Source organism: Cydia fagiglandana, chromosome 4 (genome assembly GCF_963556715.1).
Source record: "Cydia fagiglandana chromosome 4, ilCydFagi1.1, whole genome shotgun sequence".
Classification (NCBI taxonomy): domain Eukaryota; kingdom Metazoa; phylum Arthropoda; class Insecta; order Lepidoptera; family Tortricidae; genus Cydia; species Cydia fagiglandana.
In genome coordinates, this window is record NC_085935.1 from 20951841 (window position 1) to 20967867 (window position 16027).

At 37.1% G+C, this 16027-nt stretch overlaps 1 protein-coding gene across 1 annotated transcript; it reads right to left on the reverse strand.

Annotated features, from left to right (window-relative positions):
• Nucleotides 1-1556: 1556 nt before the first annotated feature.
• On the reverse strand, nucleotides 1557-15565 carry LOC134664054 (uncharacterized). Its single transcript, XM_063520624.1, has 4 exons — nucleotides 15215-15565; nucleotides 6534-6645; nucleotides 4431-4609; nucleotides 1557-3763 (listed from the first exon to the last, which is right to left on the reverse strand). The coding sequence occupies exons 1-4, from the start codon at nucleotides 15319-15321 to the stop codon at nucleotides 3454-3456; spliced, it is 708 nt and encodes a 235-aa protein (XP_063376694.1). The 5' UTR covers nucleotides 15322-15565; the 3' UTR covers nucleotides 1557-3453.
• Between the last annotated feature and the right edge of the window lie 462 nt (nucleotides 15566-16027).

A 16027-nucleotide genomic window follows, 5' to 3' on the forward strand; every position in this document is an offset into this window, starting at 1 on the left:
TTTGTGAATGTTAAGCCAACATTTAATATTTAAAGTACCTAAGGTAACTAGACCTTCTACACAGATATTCCTCGGAAATGTTTTATTTTTAGTTTAACACTCTTTTCACAAAAAAGAACTTGTTGGTCGCGGGACATTCGCGTTTGATTTTTAATTTAATTTTAAGAATTTAAGAATTAATTGTGTATGTTATATAAAATAATCAATAGGCATCAACAATAAGGTACATTTAATAATGGCGTGTTGAAAGTCCAAGTACGTGCAGGACTATAAACTGACAAAGCCAATTCAACAATTGGAGCGAAATAAAACATAAACCTATATTTTGTTTTTTTACGTATTTCGGTCGAATTATGCAACGCAGCGGGCCGCTCGTCGTGTCCTTCGGCCGACCTCGGCAAACCTCGGCTTCGCCTTCCCCGCGCGCCGCACGAGTCAACCCTTAGCCACTTACTCACACAATGACGCGTGTACAGACGTGCCGTGCACACACATAAACGCAAATGATTTTCGATGTATGGCGTGTCCGCCCTGTGGTTACGTATACGTTTGACGTGCCCCTCCCCCGCAAAAATCGGCAGACTGTTTTGTACAGACAAGGCGTCTCCATTTGGGTTGGTTATATGGACTTTTGTTCGAAATAAATGATTATTGATTAATATCCTCCAAGGTGCTAGATTTGAATCGAATTCCAATCTGGGACGACACAATTTCAATATTATGGTGAGACTGGTAATTTTTACAACGATATAGATCGTTCGATAAGTTTCACTAGTACTTATATGCACCTTCTACAAAACACAAGTAGGTTGAATCGTTTTCTCATAGTACAGTCGCCATTAGATATATCGGAGCAGCCGAGGTGCTCACAATATCTGAACACGCACTTTAACGCCTTGACAATAGAGACGTGTTCAGATATTTGAGGGCGCCTTGGCGGATCCGATATATCTGATGGCGACTGTACAAACAGCAACACTCTTAACTGTCCATCGGTGGACCTTATGCCTTTTGTAATAAGGTTCACGAACTGCCAGTTAACAGCGTGGGCGACCAAGAAAAGTCTGCAGAGATTTAGACAGCACACGCAGTGCAGGTGTTATTTTAAACGTCTAACTTCTATGAAATTATGACGTATAAATAACACTTGCACTGCGTGTGCTCTCAAAACATTTGCAGACTTTTCTTGGTCTGACTCTAATCACTGGTGCAAAATGGCTATTTAAATCGTTATTTCTACGCTATGGTTATTATACAAATTACTATAGATATGGTTTTATGTGACGTACACAACGCAAGACGAACTGAACTAAGATACTAACGCTACCGGTGAGAAGTGAGTTTTAACCTAAGAATGACGTTTCAGCAGGTCTAAATACCTAAGTTCTAGAGTTAGACCAAGAAAAGTCTGCAACGCACATTTGAAACGTCAAACTTCTATGAAATTATGACGTATATATAACACAATGCGCATGCTATTAAAATCGTTGCAGACTTTTCTTGGTCTAACTCTAGAAACGTTTAAATTTAACTAGAAAGGTAGTTTTAATGCACTTGCACACGTCGCATGACATCGTACATTGTGTGTGCAACAATGGCGAGGGCTACTTGCGCGAATAATTCGTACTATAACAAATTCGTAGTAAAACATGAGAAATTTTCTTCGGTTATTATATAACCGAAGAAAATTTCTCAATAGAAAGGTATGAAAAATCTGGTTTTTATCGTAAGTTTTCCATGATGGGCAAAGTTCTTACTAAATACATTTAAATAGTACAAGAGTTTCACCATTTAAGATGTTGTGGAGATAAGATCTTAGATCCCGCTGAAATCGACATTCAATTTGATTCTCCCGAGGGCCTACCGCGAACCACGTTTCCCGTGTTGCCTCCCTGTAACACTTACGTACGTATTTACAAGAGCGACAGAGAGGCAACACGTCGAACGTGGTTCGCGGTCCCTCTGATCCCTGTATGGAAATAAACAAAAACTATTCGAATCGACCTACGGACTTCGAAATACTTGAACATAACAGCTAAGACTTACAATAAATTATATACAGAGCGTTCAATATAGCAACGCGGCTAACTATATACAGTAAAGTTTTGGATGCTTTGGCTATTTAGGGCTCCCGTTTTTCCTAAAAGCTACGTTTACATTTCCTAGATAATTATTGGGGGACTACGCCATCGTGGGGGCTTACACATCTAGGCAAAGAAGAAAAACAATTTAGAGTAGATTAATTAAAAACGAAATATTTCTTAATAAATGTAGGATTCCATTCTATAGTTCGTTTTTTTAGCATTAGAAAGAACTTGGAAGAAGGTAAGCGATTTCGGCATGTCTTTTATTTGAAATACGCTTATTAAAAATCAGTAACTATCATTTATGAAAGCAGAAGAATATAAATGATCGTATTAGATTCATAATTGTTACATATTTGCCGTAACTTATTTTTAAAATGTGTTTCTCAATTAAAAGACACATCAAGATTTTCCCTTACACCTTATTTCTAATGCTAAAAAAAACGAACTATACTTATAACAGAAAATCACGAGTTTTTCAAAATTATAAACTCGCTAAAGGGTCTTAACATGGTACATTCAAAGAATTTAATATTCGTATCTTGTCACGGTGACAATCAATATGAAAGTTGGACCTCATACTTACTTTTGTCACTGTGACAAGGTACGAAAAGGAACTGAAAATAAAATTCCTCGACTCAAACTTTAGTTTTTAAATAGCCCGTACCAGAAGTAACTACGTAGAAAACCCACAAACCAAATCAAACTGAAACGTAAAGAAATCAATTTGTCTATGCCCCCACAATGACGCAGTCTCCCTAGGATACTCCTAGCCTACAAACATTGGATAACACGTAGAACCCTATACATATTACACCTTACACTACCACCGCCTGAATTTACGAAATTTGACTAATTTATGCAAATATCCATGCAAGTACGAACCGATCAGAAACCTTTTTTAATTGTAATTATAATTAAAATATTTCAAATCAGAGATGTTATGGTACAGTCGCCATCAGATATATTGGAGCAGTCAAGGTGCTTAATAATATCTGGACACGCCTCTATTGTCAAGATATTTTTGAACACCTCGGCCGCTTCGACATATCTGGTGACGACCGTACCAATAAAATTCACAATCAACATTACATCATGTATTTTTTATAATCGGTTCGTACGTTTGCATTGAATATGATGCATAAAACCCAGCATGTCTCCAATACATTAGCAATAGAATACATGACTTGCTAGATAAAATGCTAGTCTTTAAACGATTATATTTACTTTTCAGGAAATAGGCCTACGTTCTTTAAACGCAAACATTCCAATATATTAGTAATTAAATTACGTTTTGTTTTTCAACTTTCAACGTCTGGAAACACGCCGGGCGAGTCTCGCATTCCGTACACCAGGCCGCCACGATCTATTAGCTAGTGTTCTCACTCTTATGATTCTCGCCCATGGGTGCGCGCGGCGACACCGGCCGGAACGTGCACTCCAGCGAGTCTGAATCTGGCGTGCCGGGTGTGCCGGGCGTGCCTGGCGTGCCGGGCGTGCCGGGCGTGGAGGGGGTGAGGCGGTCGCACATGCGCTTGGGGAGGGGGGAGTCGGGCTCGTCGCCGCGGCGCTTGCGCAGCGTGACGGGGCTGAAGCTGGAGGCGCGGATGGCGATGGGCGAGAGGCTCCGGCGCGTCATGTACTTGCGCGTAGGGGACGGGGATACCACTTGAGGTAACCTGAGGAAATGTGAGTATTTATTAAACATGTCTAAGCTAAATACTTAGGGCATACTGAAAATTGGACCAGGAACTGGCCATTTAGAAACAATAAGTCGTCTCATATACCAGAAACTTTCAGAATGGCCCACGTAATGATTATGAGACAATATTACACAAATCGACCGAGTCCCACAAAAAGATTATTTTTGTTATAAGTTTGTTGAACTGACGGCCGCAGCCAGGCCTCTGCTTCTTTTTCACAGCCCCAATTGTATGAAATTTGGCGCTTTTCTTGGGCTTGGGTCGCATAAATTGAATTAGAAAAACTTCCTGGACCGCAAACATTCCTTAATTTTTATATAACCTAAAATATCTGTTTACGTTTTTACGATCCACTTCATTCTCAAAACCAGTGTGATTAATTGATTATAATGTATAGGTTTCTTATGGACCTTTGGTTAATACACTTTTTGGCTGACTGACCTTTCAACAACTACATTACCTGGTGACTCTAGTGGGTGAGTTGGACAGCCCTGGCAACGTGAGGTCCTCACAAGACTGGCCAAGTTGCATGGCGGAGTAGACCTCTCTCTCGTGTGCGACCTCTCGCGTGTTGCTGACGGCACTCCTTGGCTGACTGACGTTTGATCAACCGCCTCAGATATCTTAACATCAGTATACACACCTGGTGACTCTAGTGGGTGAGTTGGACAGCCCTGGCAGTGTGAGGTCCTCACAAGACTGGCCAAGTTGCATGGCGGAGTGGACCTCTCTCTCGTGAGCGACCTCCCGCGTGTTGCTGACGTCGGCGCACTCCTCAAGGCGTAGTTGGTTGACGCGCGGCGCGCGAGGGCCCCAGCAATTCTAAAATAACATATAAGTATTACTATAGACCGCAAGGCGGCAGCCGGCAAGCAAGGGAGGCATGGTATCAGTGGCGGCGCGTCAAACATAATACCCATAGGCAAGCCAGGGCTAATTTGGTTTACATATATTTCCTTTACAACTCTGCTCAAACGTCCAAAAACAGGTAAGCCGGTGGGAATCGGCTTTTATGGACGCGCCGCCACTGCAAGGTATAGGGCGGGGAAGGTGCGGGCGGCAGGCGTACACTCGCTCGCACCTTCCCCGCCACCCTTAGTCGTCCAACCCCGTCGCCCCCGTACCGCGCAGGCGGTCGGTCTATACAGGACTTTATTAATGCATGCATGAAATGTATGGAGGTGTGCACTTTTGCAAACAACATTAACTTGCAGTTTACCAATATGGCTATTTTTGTGTCGACTGTTTGCATAGCACTATTAACCAAATGTAAACATACGTTATACTATACACTTTGACCTTAATACTGTTAATTTATTAATAAAAATATCCATATTGATTGAAAACCGTCTGTTGTCTGCCTCTCGTAATACATTTAATCCGTTGGTTTTTAGGGTTCCGTACCCAAAGGGTGGCGACGAATGGCGCCGTATTAGCAAGATCATCACTCATCGAGATTTACAATGATGACCACGACCACTCTGGCAAGAGTGTACCGACTAAGAAGAAGAGACCCAAAGGGTAAAACGGGACCCTATTACTAAGACTCTGCTGTCCGTCCGTCCGTCCGTCCGTCTGTCACCAGGCTGTATCTCACGAACCGTGATAGCTAGACAGTTGAAATTTTCACAGATGATGTAAGTATTTCTGTTGCCGCTATAACAACAGATACTAAAAACAGAATAAAATAAAGATTTAAGTGGGGCTCCCATATAACAAACGTGATTTTTGACCGAAGTTAAGCAACGTCGGGCGGGGTTAGTACTTGGATGGGTGACCGTTCTTTTTTTGCCTTATTTGCATTATGGTACGGAACCCTTCGTGCGCGAGTCCGACTCGCACTTGCCCGGTTTTTATTTCTTTTATATATTTTTACTGAGGTGTGCCATTAAAGAGTATTCTATTCTAATGATGGTTTTATGATTACAGAACTAAATTGCTGTTCGAAACAAATTTATTACAAATTCATACAAACTTTCGTCATATATTCACATTTTACAGAATAATAAAAATAAAACTAACGAAATTCCAAGAAGGCATGTGTTAAATTGAGGTCATCAGGTCAGCTCAACAGACGACAGTTTTGTGCGACTCCATTTATTTCCGAAACTGGCAATTTGGGTCAGTATCGAGACCACGTTATAAATAATAATAGTGACCGAATTCGTAATAACTAGAGATCTATTTTAATTTTATAACGATTTGTATGAATTCTAAAACCTTTCTAGCTTCTTTGTCCGCGGCGTCCTCGTAGAAGTCATTAAATACCTACTTTCAACTTCATTTTAATATCCTTGGGAGTCGAATAAAAAAAAAACTTTCCTTTTCCTGGTGACACTACAATTATTGGGAAACATATATTTAGAAGTCCCTACCGCAAAGGTATAGGCTGTGCGTTGTCTGCTATCTACTATTCTATCTACCTAAGCATTGTTTTAAATATGCATAGAAATTTAAACATGGCAAAAGACAAGGAGTTCTTCTCTGAGACCTATCTTCTCCCCTTCCTGCTCCGCAATTCTAGCCATGGCCTCCAGCTTCCTTTTTTTGAGCCAATAGCCCCAGATCATCAGCATAACTAATGATCTTATGTCTGCCGTTCAACTGTATACCGAGTAGGGCCACCTAAGCCATTTATATCTATGAGTACTTTATGAGTGTCGGGTAGGAAGGTCAGATGGCGATCACTTTTGTAGACTCTAGTTTCTAGAATTGTAAAGAAGAAACGGTAAGGTGATGAACTTACATTGGGGCTATGTGGCGTGGCTAAAGGGCTGAAACTGCCGCTGTGCCGCCGCGTGCGCAGATTCAGGTTGTTGTTGGAAAACATGCTGAAGCTACTGAAGATCGACGTACTCCTGAAAAAAATAACAACACCTATGTTGTACGAAAACTAAGTATAGTTTTGAGAGATCCATCTTAATTTTTGTAGGACTGACACGGCCAAGCCAAAAGTTTCCAAAGATGTTGAGAGCCACCGCACACTAGTGTATTGAGCGGCGGCATCTAGTCAGCGCTATGGGAAATTGCGCCAACGTTGCGTCGAACAGCAGTGTGGAATGGCCCTTAGTGTTGAATGTAGGGGGCTTGCATTTGTCCTTGTATGCGTTCTGAGCATGACTGTAACACCATCCTGGCGAGGATGGAACACATTATTTAGCTAACAAGTTTTTCCACAGTATTTTGTCGTAGTTTGTATTGTTACCAATACGCATTTCGCACATAGCCATTATATGAAGGGTTGGAAAAGAGTGATCGTCCATAAGTCGCGATGGTCACTTCAGATGCCTGTTTACCAATGTTGTGGTAAATAAGGAATGGTTATGATTTGAGCCGATTTTTACAAGAAAGATTGTTTAGTTTTACAACAAAAATATTTACTTTTTTGCCAAATACCGCTACCGACCAAAGTCTGCAGAGCAAAGTCCTAAGTGACGGAATACACAAAAAAACGCTTGTCGAAGAGAATAAAAAACTGCATCCACGCATCTCGTACATTTTATATCCATTCTGATCACATAAAAGTACCAAAACGTTTCGACATTCTAAATGCAAATAAACAAGCTATTATAGCCTTTACGCCATCACCATAAGAGCTCGCGAGTTTGATTAACATTAATAGATACAAAATGGCATATCAGCCGTGTTTTTGCTAGTAAACTTCGACCTTTGCTTAGTAGTGAAGTGTTGCGTGCGTGGCGTGGCGCCAAGTGTATAAAATTGCACTGTTAATTGCAGTATAGATAGGTAGTAGGTACACTTGGGTTAAGAAAAAAGGAAGAGGCGTCTCAACAAGGATAACGAATGCGGAAAAGTTATTGGTAAAAACCAAGATTTGAACTCACGACATCCTAAGGCCTGATTCGAAACAAATTTGACAAATTCAGAGTGATTTTTCTTGGATATTTTCTAGCTTACTTTATATATACACTACGACATTATAATTATCAGAATCACAAAATTATTATACCAAAAAATTTTTTTTTTTATCAATTCTAAGATGATCAAAAAAATCAAATAAACGCCGCCGTCTTTTTAATTAGGCGCCAAATTGCTGTCAAAAACTTGATAAGTATGGAAGAAACTTGCACATAACTAATTTCCAACATAACCTGTTACCTAATATTATACCAATACTGAAAGGTAATTTCATTGCAATATCCATGAAACAATGAGGATCTAGACATATCTTCAAATATCTGGCGTATCAGGAATTTCGTCGATGTGGTGTCAGTTACCGGGCATTGGTTACTTTTCGACAGAGAAATCGACACCAACATCACTAAAAGAAACGGTTCGCAGCTTTAGTTTAATAATGCGGATTTCCAATATTACTTTGATAATATTTGGAGATGATCCACGATGTTTATGAGGCAATCAGCATGCTTAAGCCAGTACCCTCGAAATCGGACCAAAAAACTTGATTCAACAAAGTCCCACAGTATTGACCTATTGAACGGTATGGAGTGGAGTGTCCAAGGAATTAGTTCGTTAAAACAACAAAAACTATATGCAATATAATATTTCAAAATAAACATTGTTCTTGATAGGACTCAAACTAAGAAACTGTCAAAAAACACTGTCGGATGTATGATGGAGGGCATACAACAAAACTAACGACAGGAGCGGGAAGAAATGGAAAATGATGAATTTACTTATAAATAACAATTTTTAAACAAATTTTCAATAAATTATGGAAAAACAAATCTTGATTCAGCTAGCTTCAGTACCATTAATAGGGTTTTCAATTTGGCAGATTGAATTCGAATCAGGCCTTATTTGAAAGTGGAATGTCAACAATTTGCAACCACTTTTTACCGCATCCATATTAGGGTGGAGCGCGCTTGTATGGAAAAAATTTTTTTTTCGTAGATTCAATTCTAATAGTGCGGAAAAGTTGTCTTATTGTGAGAGTATATTGTGTGATTTTTTATATTTTTTTATGACGTCATCTTGTGCCTCCGCATCACCTTCAAAATATTTAAAGAAGTGGAAAAACATGACACGTGTGTAACCATCAAAAATGATATAAAGCTTTATTTCCTGCCTAAATATTTAATTATACAGTTATTGTAAGCACCTAAGTAAACAAATATTTAATAAAAATATAAGTTCATTCCACCGTCCCCATTTTACCATCGGACTTTTAGACGCACGGCCGGTTTCCATCCTTACTTGGTAGATATTCCGCCAATTCGCACGAAGCGCTTTGCTTCTACTTTCCTTATGCGCACTGCCAAGGAGTGGAATTCCTTGCCGGCGTCTATATTTCCGTGCTCTTATAACCCGGCAACCTTCAAATCAAGAGTGAACAGGCACCTTCTGGGCGAGCTCGCTCCATCGTAGGCCACGTCTACGCCTCGGCTAGTCTGTGGCCATGAGTAAACCCATGCATAATAAAAAAAAAAAAAGTAAGTATCAATTTAAAAAAAAATATTGCTTGATGAAATGGGCCTTGAAAATCCATTACGGGCAGCATCAACATCGCTAAAGTGAAAATAACCGAAATAAAAAAATAAAACATGATATGTATGTATTGATTATTGTAAGGACTGTTCATTTTATTAAGCGGACACACAAAAAAGTATAAATTACATTTTTCTAATTCTGGAATCGCTTTATTTAGATAAATATAATAAAAACGGAAACCAACGCAAAACATTTTAATGTAAATATAGTATAATATAATAACATCGGTAAGATTTTCGTACTTTTACACGGTTGCGCCGTTCAAGTGCCTGCACATCAATTTTTGACACTTTTTGACAAGTTGTAAACAACATTCGTTTGAATTCTTTCAATGTTTTAGCTTCTCATCTACCCTTTTTTAAGTGCATCTTCACATTGGTCTAGTGCCACTCGATGGAGTGGAGCTCCGGGCAATTAGATGAGTTGACTTGTTTTTGAACGAAATCAATGTTTTTCAAATTCAGTAGCTTCACTTTCTGACCAGCATAGTGGGCACTTGCCAAATCAGGCCGAAATGAAGAGGTGACATTATGCGTCTGATAGACGGAAAGTACTCGTTATTAGATGCATTATTTTCTGTAAATGTCGCAACCAAAGTTCATGTCGCAAAATAGAACAAACTTTTTAAGGCCACAGGAACCAATTGCCTGCCAGACAAGGACTTTCTTCATGAATTGGTCAATTTTGATGTTACTCTCCTCGTCGAATATATGATCTTCTACAACGGTATGGTAGCATCAGGGCCATTGGTAACGTACTACAGCAACATTTTACGCATTTTCCGTTGTCCATTAAAATGCTACGAAATTTATCTTAATGTAAAATGTAGTACAGTTTGACGCTTCTTTTTCTCGATTGCTTTCGCTGCTCTGTAATTCTTTTGTCCATTTTTTTCTTCCTATGGGTCCATTTATTGTACATAGTTCTTATATTTTAATCTGTGCCTACTCTAACGCCTGCTGTCTTAGGAATTTCGCGAACCGATAAGTAATTTATTGATTTTAACAGCCGCATGACAATACTTTTGTTTCTGGATTGGCCGGGCTGCTTCTGTGCCGGGATTTTGTAAAATCTTCAAGCATATGATGCTCTGCAAATGTTTTAATTATTTTATTCACGTTTAACTTGGAAAATTTGTACATATTTACGATTTTTCGCAGTGAATACTAGCCTGTGCATCCTTATTGCAGAACTAACTTGCTATGTTCCAAATTTGTTCGGTCCTTCGGGAAAAATATTTGACTATTATGGGAACAAATATGTAGCAATTGATAAATAAGGGATTGTTAATTATATTGTTATGAGCTGTACGTCAATTGATTTTAAATTCGCCGATTAAAAGAGGTGTAAGAGTGTCCGCTTAGTAAACTGAACAGTCCTTATATCATAAAAATATGTTTTCCTTCTTCGATATTATCTATTTTTCAGTTAAATAAACTATAATAAATGGTTTCAAATACCTAAGAAGAAACTACCAACACTACCTGAGTGCAAACAACTTTTACTTTCATATGTATGTGTTAAATATTGTTTTCCTCTGTTTTTAAAAGGTTCTTACTTTAGATAAATATGTAGATTGGAATACATTTAGGTGTTAAAAGAGTTTTTTCTTTTATTTTTACTTTATAAAAAGTTCTGCAATATATTTGAACCCACTTCAGGACGACAAGATATTAAACGTGATTAATTACAATAAAAGTATATACAACGACAAACTAAGTGTCTTCTGAAACATAAATAATCAACTTTGATAAATAATTCAGAAATATAATATTTAAAAAAATATAATTGTGTATTTATAATATTATAATCAATATTTAAGGCCAAAGCGATATGTATCCCTCCTCCACTTAATCATCAGATAGAAAACTGGAATTCGCAGTTTCGTCAAATTGGTATTTATATTTTGCAATAACATGGATTCACTTGCATCGCTGATGTAATGAAGACATAAAACATACATTTTGACCTCTACTGGGTCAATTTGACTATATTTCAAATAAACGTCAATGCAGTGTATACTGCCCATATTTGACTACTGGTTTAATCAATAATTACTATAGAAGTGAATGCCTGATTGAACTGTTTATTCACCTAAAATAATAACTTTAAATAAAAAAGAATAATTAATAAGTAAAAAAGCTAAATTTGTCATTTTAAATCCAAATAATCCTTAAACAAAGTTGTAGTACAGTCATTATATCCAAAAAACCGACCCTACCCGTGAATAATTAGTTCTTGGATTTTTTTTTCGTAGGTCCCTCGGGGGGGTCACTGGGAGTGTAAATTCAAAAAGTAGGCTTAATCAGGCTCCTGCGTATATTCAAAAAATGGTTTTTTTTCCAAAAAAACGGGTTTTCTTCAATAACTCGGCCATTTTTGATTTTACAGTAAAACCGTAAGGACAAAAACTGTAGGAAATTTGATTCTCTACAAGTTAGTCCAGTCATTATATCCAAAAAACCGACGCTTCCCATGAATAATCAGTTCTTGGATTTTTTTTTCGTACGTCCCTCGGGGGAATCACTGGGAGTGTAAATTCAAAAAGTAGACTGAATCAGGGTCCTGTGTATATTCGAAAAACGGTTTTTCTTGAATAACTCGGTCATTTTTTATTTTACATTAAAACCGTGAGGACAAAAATTATTCAGAATTTGATTCTCTACAACTTTGTTTCCCTTCATTTATGCCGTAAAGCGTGGAACATAGGAGATAATGATAATATTTTGAATTTGTCGCGTTTTTCAGGTTTAATTTCTAAAATATCGATTTTGGGGGAAAGAAGGTGGGAACCAAAATTGTTCAGAATTTGATTCTCTACAAGTTTAGTCCTCTTCATTTATGTCGTAAAGTTGAAAATAAACGAGATGTTGAAAATATTTTGAATTTGTCGCTTTTTTCAAATTTTATTTCCAAACTATCGATCCTAGAAGAAAAATTGTGAGGACCAAACTTGTAGAGAATCAAATTTTCTAAAATTTTTGTCCTCACGGTTTTACTGTAAAATCAAAAATGACCGAGTTATTCAAGAAAAACCGTTTTTGGAATATACACAGGACCCTGATTCAGTCTACTTTTTGAATTTACACTCCCAGTGATTCCCCCGATGGACGTACAAAAAAAAATCCATGAACTGATTATTCACAGGAAGGGTTGGTTTTTTGGATATAATGACTGAACTAACTTGTAGAGAATCAAATTTTCTACAATTTTTGTCCTTACGGTTTTACTGTAAAATCAAAAATGGCCGAGTTATTGAAGAAAAACCGTTTTTTTGGAAAAAAAACATTTTTTGAATATACGCAGGAGCCTGATTAAGCCTACTTTTTGAATTTACACTCCCAGTGACTCCCCCGAGGGACCTACGAAAAAAAAATCCAAGAACTAATTATTCACGGGTCAAAATCTATAATGACTGTACTATTGGTGCTATATACAGGACAAACATTTTTCATACAAAAGTTCATTGACCTTGCGGAGGCACTTACTCCCTTTTGATAGTAAAGTCGTCATAATAACTTCTTATCTTAAACCCTAAAGGCAACTTTTTGTCACTATTAGAAAACCAAAATCCAAAAAAAACAATTTCGCTCCACCCTAATCCATATATTTATTTAAACTTTTGGTGTTGAAATTTCATTGTTGGAGATGGAGAAACACCCAAACATACGAATGTTGACAATTATAACATATTAGTAGAATGACCAATTGTAATGATAGCCTTAATATTCTGAGGACTGTGTCATAAACTAGGCCTTTCAAAGCAATACCTTATAAATCATATATTTATTTATTTATTTAAACTTTATTGCACAAAATATATACAACAATGTACAAATGGCGGACTTAATGCCAAATGGCATTCTCTACCAGTCAACCATAGGGCCAAACAGAGATATCTACAATTGGTGCAGAGAGAGAAATATACCTATTGAGTAAATTAAAAAAAAAGCAAACTATACATATAAATATAAACTACATAAATAAATAAAATATATATAAACTACCACATATTTATACAATCGAAATATCTTTATACTCAGCAGAAATAATACTAAATTAAAACTAACAATACATACTATAATTATAATAATGATGGATATTATACGAACTCTTGTTTTAGCAAATTTATTTATTTATTTGTAATTAACTTTAAAAGTTTCTTCATTATTTGGATAACTTTTCACAGTACCAGCGGCATCAGATAACATTGCATACAAGATATCAATAATCCTGTGTTGGCAGGCTTGTCACTTGAGACAGGAGGCAAATGCCATTGTAATCTGTTCATGGAGCAGATAACTTGCATTATATCAGGGCTTGTTTTTATACCGGGTTCGTTAAGATAATGAGCAGTACCATTGCAAGGAAATTCTTTATAAGTTTATAGAGAACACACACAATAGTTATGTGTTTCATGTTTTCTTTATACATTCAGCACTAAAAGCACTTGTATTGATTCAAAACAAAAATAAAATATACTACACAATTATTGATTTAAAAAAAAATTACTGTCCGAGAGTCAAACATAAAATGTGTCTGTCTGTAGTCTGTACTTACTGTTTAATCATAAATAAATATTAAATCTGTCCTTAAATATTTAAAATTCCTACAAAAATTGACTAAGCCCCTCAGTGAGCTCAAGAAGGCTTGTGTTGTGAGTACCTACTCAGACAACAATATAGGTACATAATAATTAAATACATTAAAAACACCCATGACTCAGGAAATCTGCGCTCATTCATTACACAAATAAATGCCCGGGATTTGAACCCAGGACCATCTGCTTCATAGGCAGGGTCACTACCCACTAGGCTAGAGTGGATGTTCACTTGTTCAGGTCATATCTAAATGCATCACACTAAACATGACAATAATGTAGAATTTTCATACATTTGAAATTTGTCAACTATTCATAAATAATGTGTCCCATAGCAGCCAGGATGTGCCACTGTCACACACACAGGGAACACATAATTGGTTGATTCTAGTTAACACATTCATTGCCAAGAATGTGTGTTCATTTTGTACCGCCCGGCTCTGAAAGTGTTAAAGTTACAAGTCACCGGTAACAACTAATTTCTTATCACTTTTATTGAACTACTTTTCCTTTCATAAAGGTAAGGTCAGTGTTTTTACTAACAACACGCTTATCATAGCAGCTTGCTACTCATATTACATAAAACAATACAATCAATTTTATTTACTATTGGGACTAAGCACATTGGATGGTCTGCCATCTTATTGCTTAAATTGGAAACATAAACTTGACATTGACACCTCATGCCGAAGCAGGTGATGCCTCCTACAGTACATGCATGCTTTCTTATGCATTGTAGATTCTCCCATCTTGTGGCCTAAATTGGAAACTTAAACTTGACATTCACACTTTGTGCCTATAAACAATGGGCTGCTATGCTGCCCCCTACAGTTTATGCCTGCTTCCTATATGTATTTACCTTGTTGTTTAGTAAAACCTTTAGGGTGATATAGAGAGAAATAAATGACAAGATAAGAGAGTTGAAGGGAGTGTATGATAACACTTCAATTTGACATCAAAGTATCAAAACAAAAATAGGTGGGGCTACTATTTAACACTTGTTCTACTCAATAAAGCATATTAGTAATGGTTAGAAGTATTACAGCTTGAAAATGGAAAGCTAATCTAACTAAATACTGCATGAAACATGTAAGATACTGAAGCAATGCACTTACCTCTAAATAATAAATGCTTCCTGTGCCCCCAATGACAGCCAACTAGCTGCAATCATCATGCATGTTGCTGCAATATGATACTGCAAACTGATGACTGTTTGCTAAATGATATAAACAACACGACGCAGTCACCGCCGCGCCCGTGCGAGCGCTCGATACGGCGCGGCACCCACGGCCGACCTCAGTAGCTGTCAAAAATAGGCAGTGGCCCGCCACATACCGCTATAGAAGGCGAAGCTTTACCTAGGCGTTGTAGTTGTCGTGGGCGATGTCGCAGCCGTCGATGCCACCTCATTGATCAACGGTGCGCTGCTGCACCGCTTCAATATGTTCGGCGCATCCACATCCATTATCTAGCCACCATTTATTCACTGACGTATTATGTAGTTGTATGCATCGGGACCGCCGAGCGCTAGTTTATGTAACACTGTAAGTGCACTTATAATTCATCTAATAGCTCTATTGCGTCTATAAACATATACATTTTAATAATCAAATTAAATGATAACACAAAATAAAACTAAATACTCTACTCGAGAAGCTAAAAAGTGGCTTGAAGCTGACCTGTCAATTCGCCGCAAAGAGAAGCGTTCAAATGTTTTTGTCGTCGGTACATTCAAAAAAATTAACATAATGCAAAGAAAACTATATGTGTAATTGGAAAGGCATTAATCAATATTTGTTTATTCATTTCTTTATACATGGGAGCGGAGAAATAAGGGAAATTGATGTATTCGATTAAGTTAATTGAACAAATTAAATTTTATGTATATTTTTGTCAAGATTTAAAATTTAAATTTTATTATTGAACGCGACCAAACTGAAATGTCAAAATTACGTTTTGTTACTCGACAGAATCGATTATTCAACATTAATTACAATTACTTGTAGTGTAGCATATGTTTCTTTAACTTTAATTAAAAACACCTAACTCACTAATATATTTTATTAATAAATTGTGAATACTATCGGATATAATTAATATTTTAATTTAAAAAAGTCCTAAACAAATTAACTTGACATTACAAAACAAAGCATGTGAGCGAAACGTTAGAA

Bases quoted from the DNA above. Each gene is read 5' to 3' on its own strand.
- LOC134664054 (XM_063520624.1), bottom strand. From the start codon at position 15,321: ATGGATGTGGATGCGCCGAACATATTGAAGCGGTGCAGCAGCGCACCG. The intron at 6,646-15,214 runs GTAAAGCTTCGC...TATTTTTTTCAG, and splicing joins ACGACAACTACAACGCCTAG to GAGTACGTCGATCTTCAGTA. The intron at 3,764-4,430 runs GTGTGTATACTG...ACATTTCCTCAG, and splicing joins TCACCCACTAGAGTCACCAG to GTTACCTCAAGTGGTATCCC.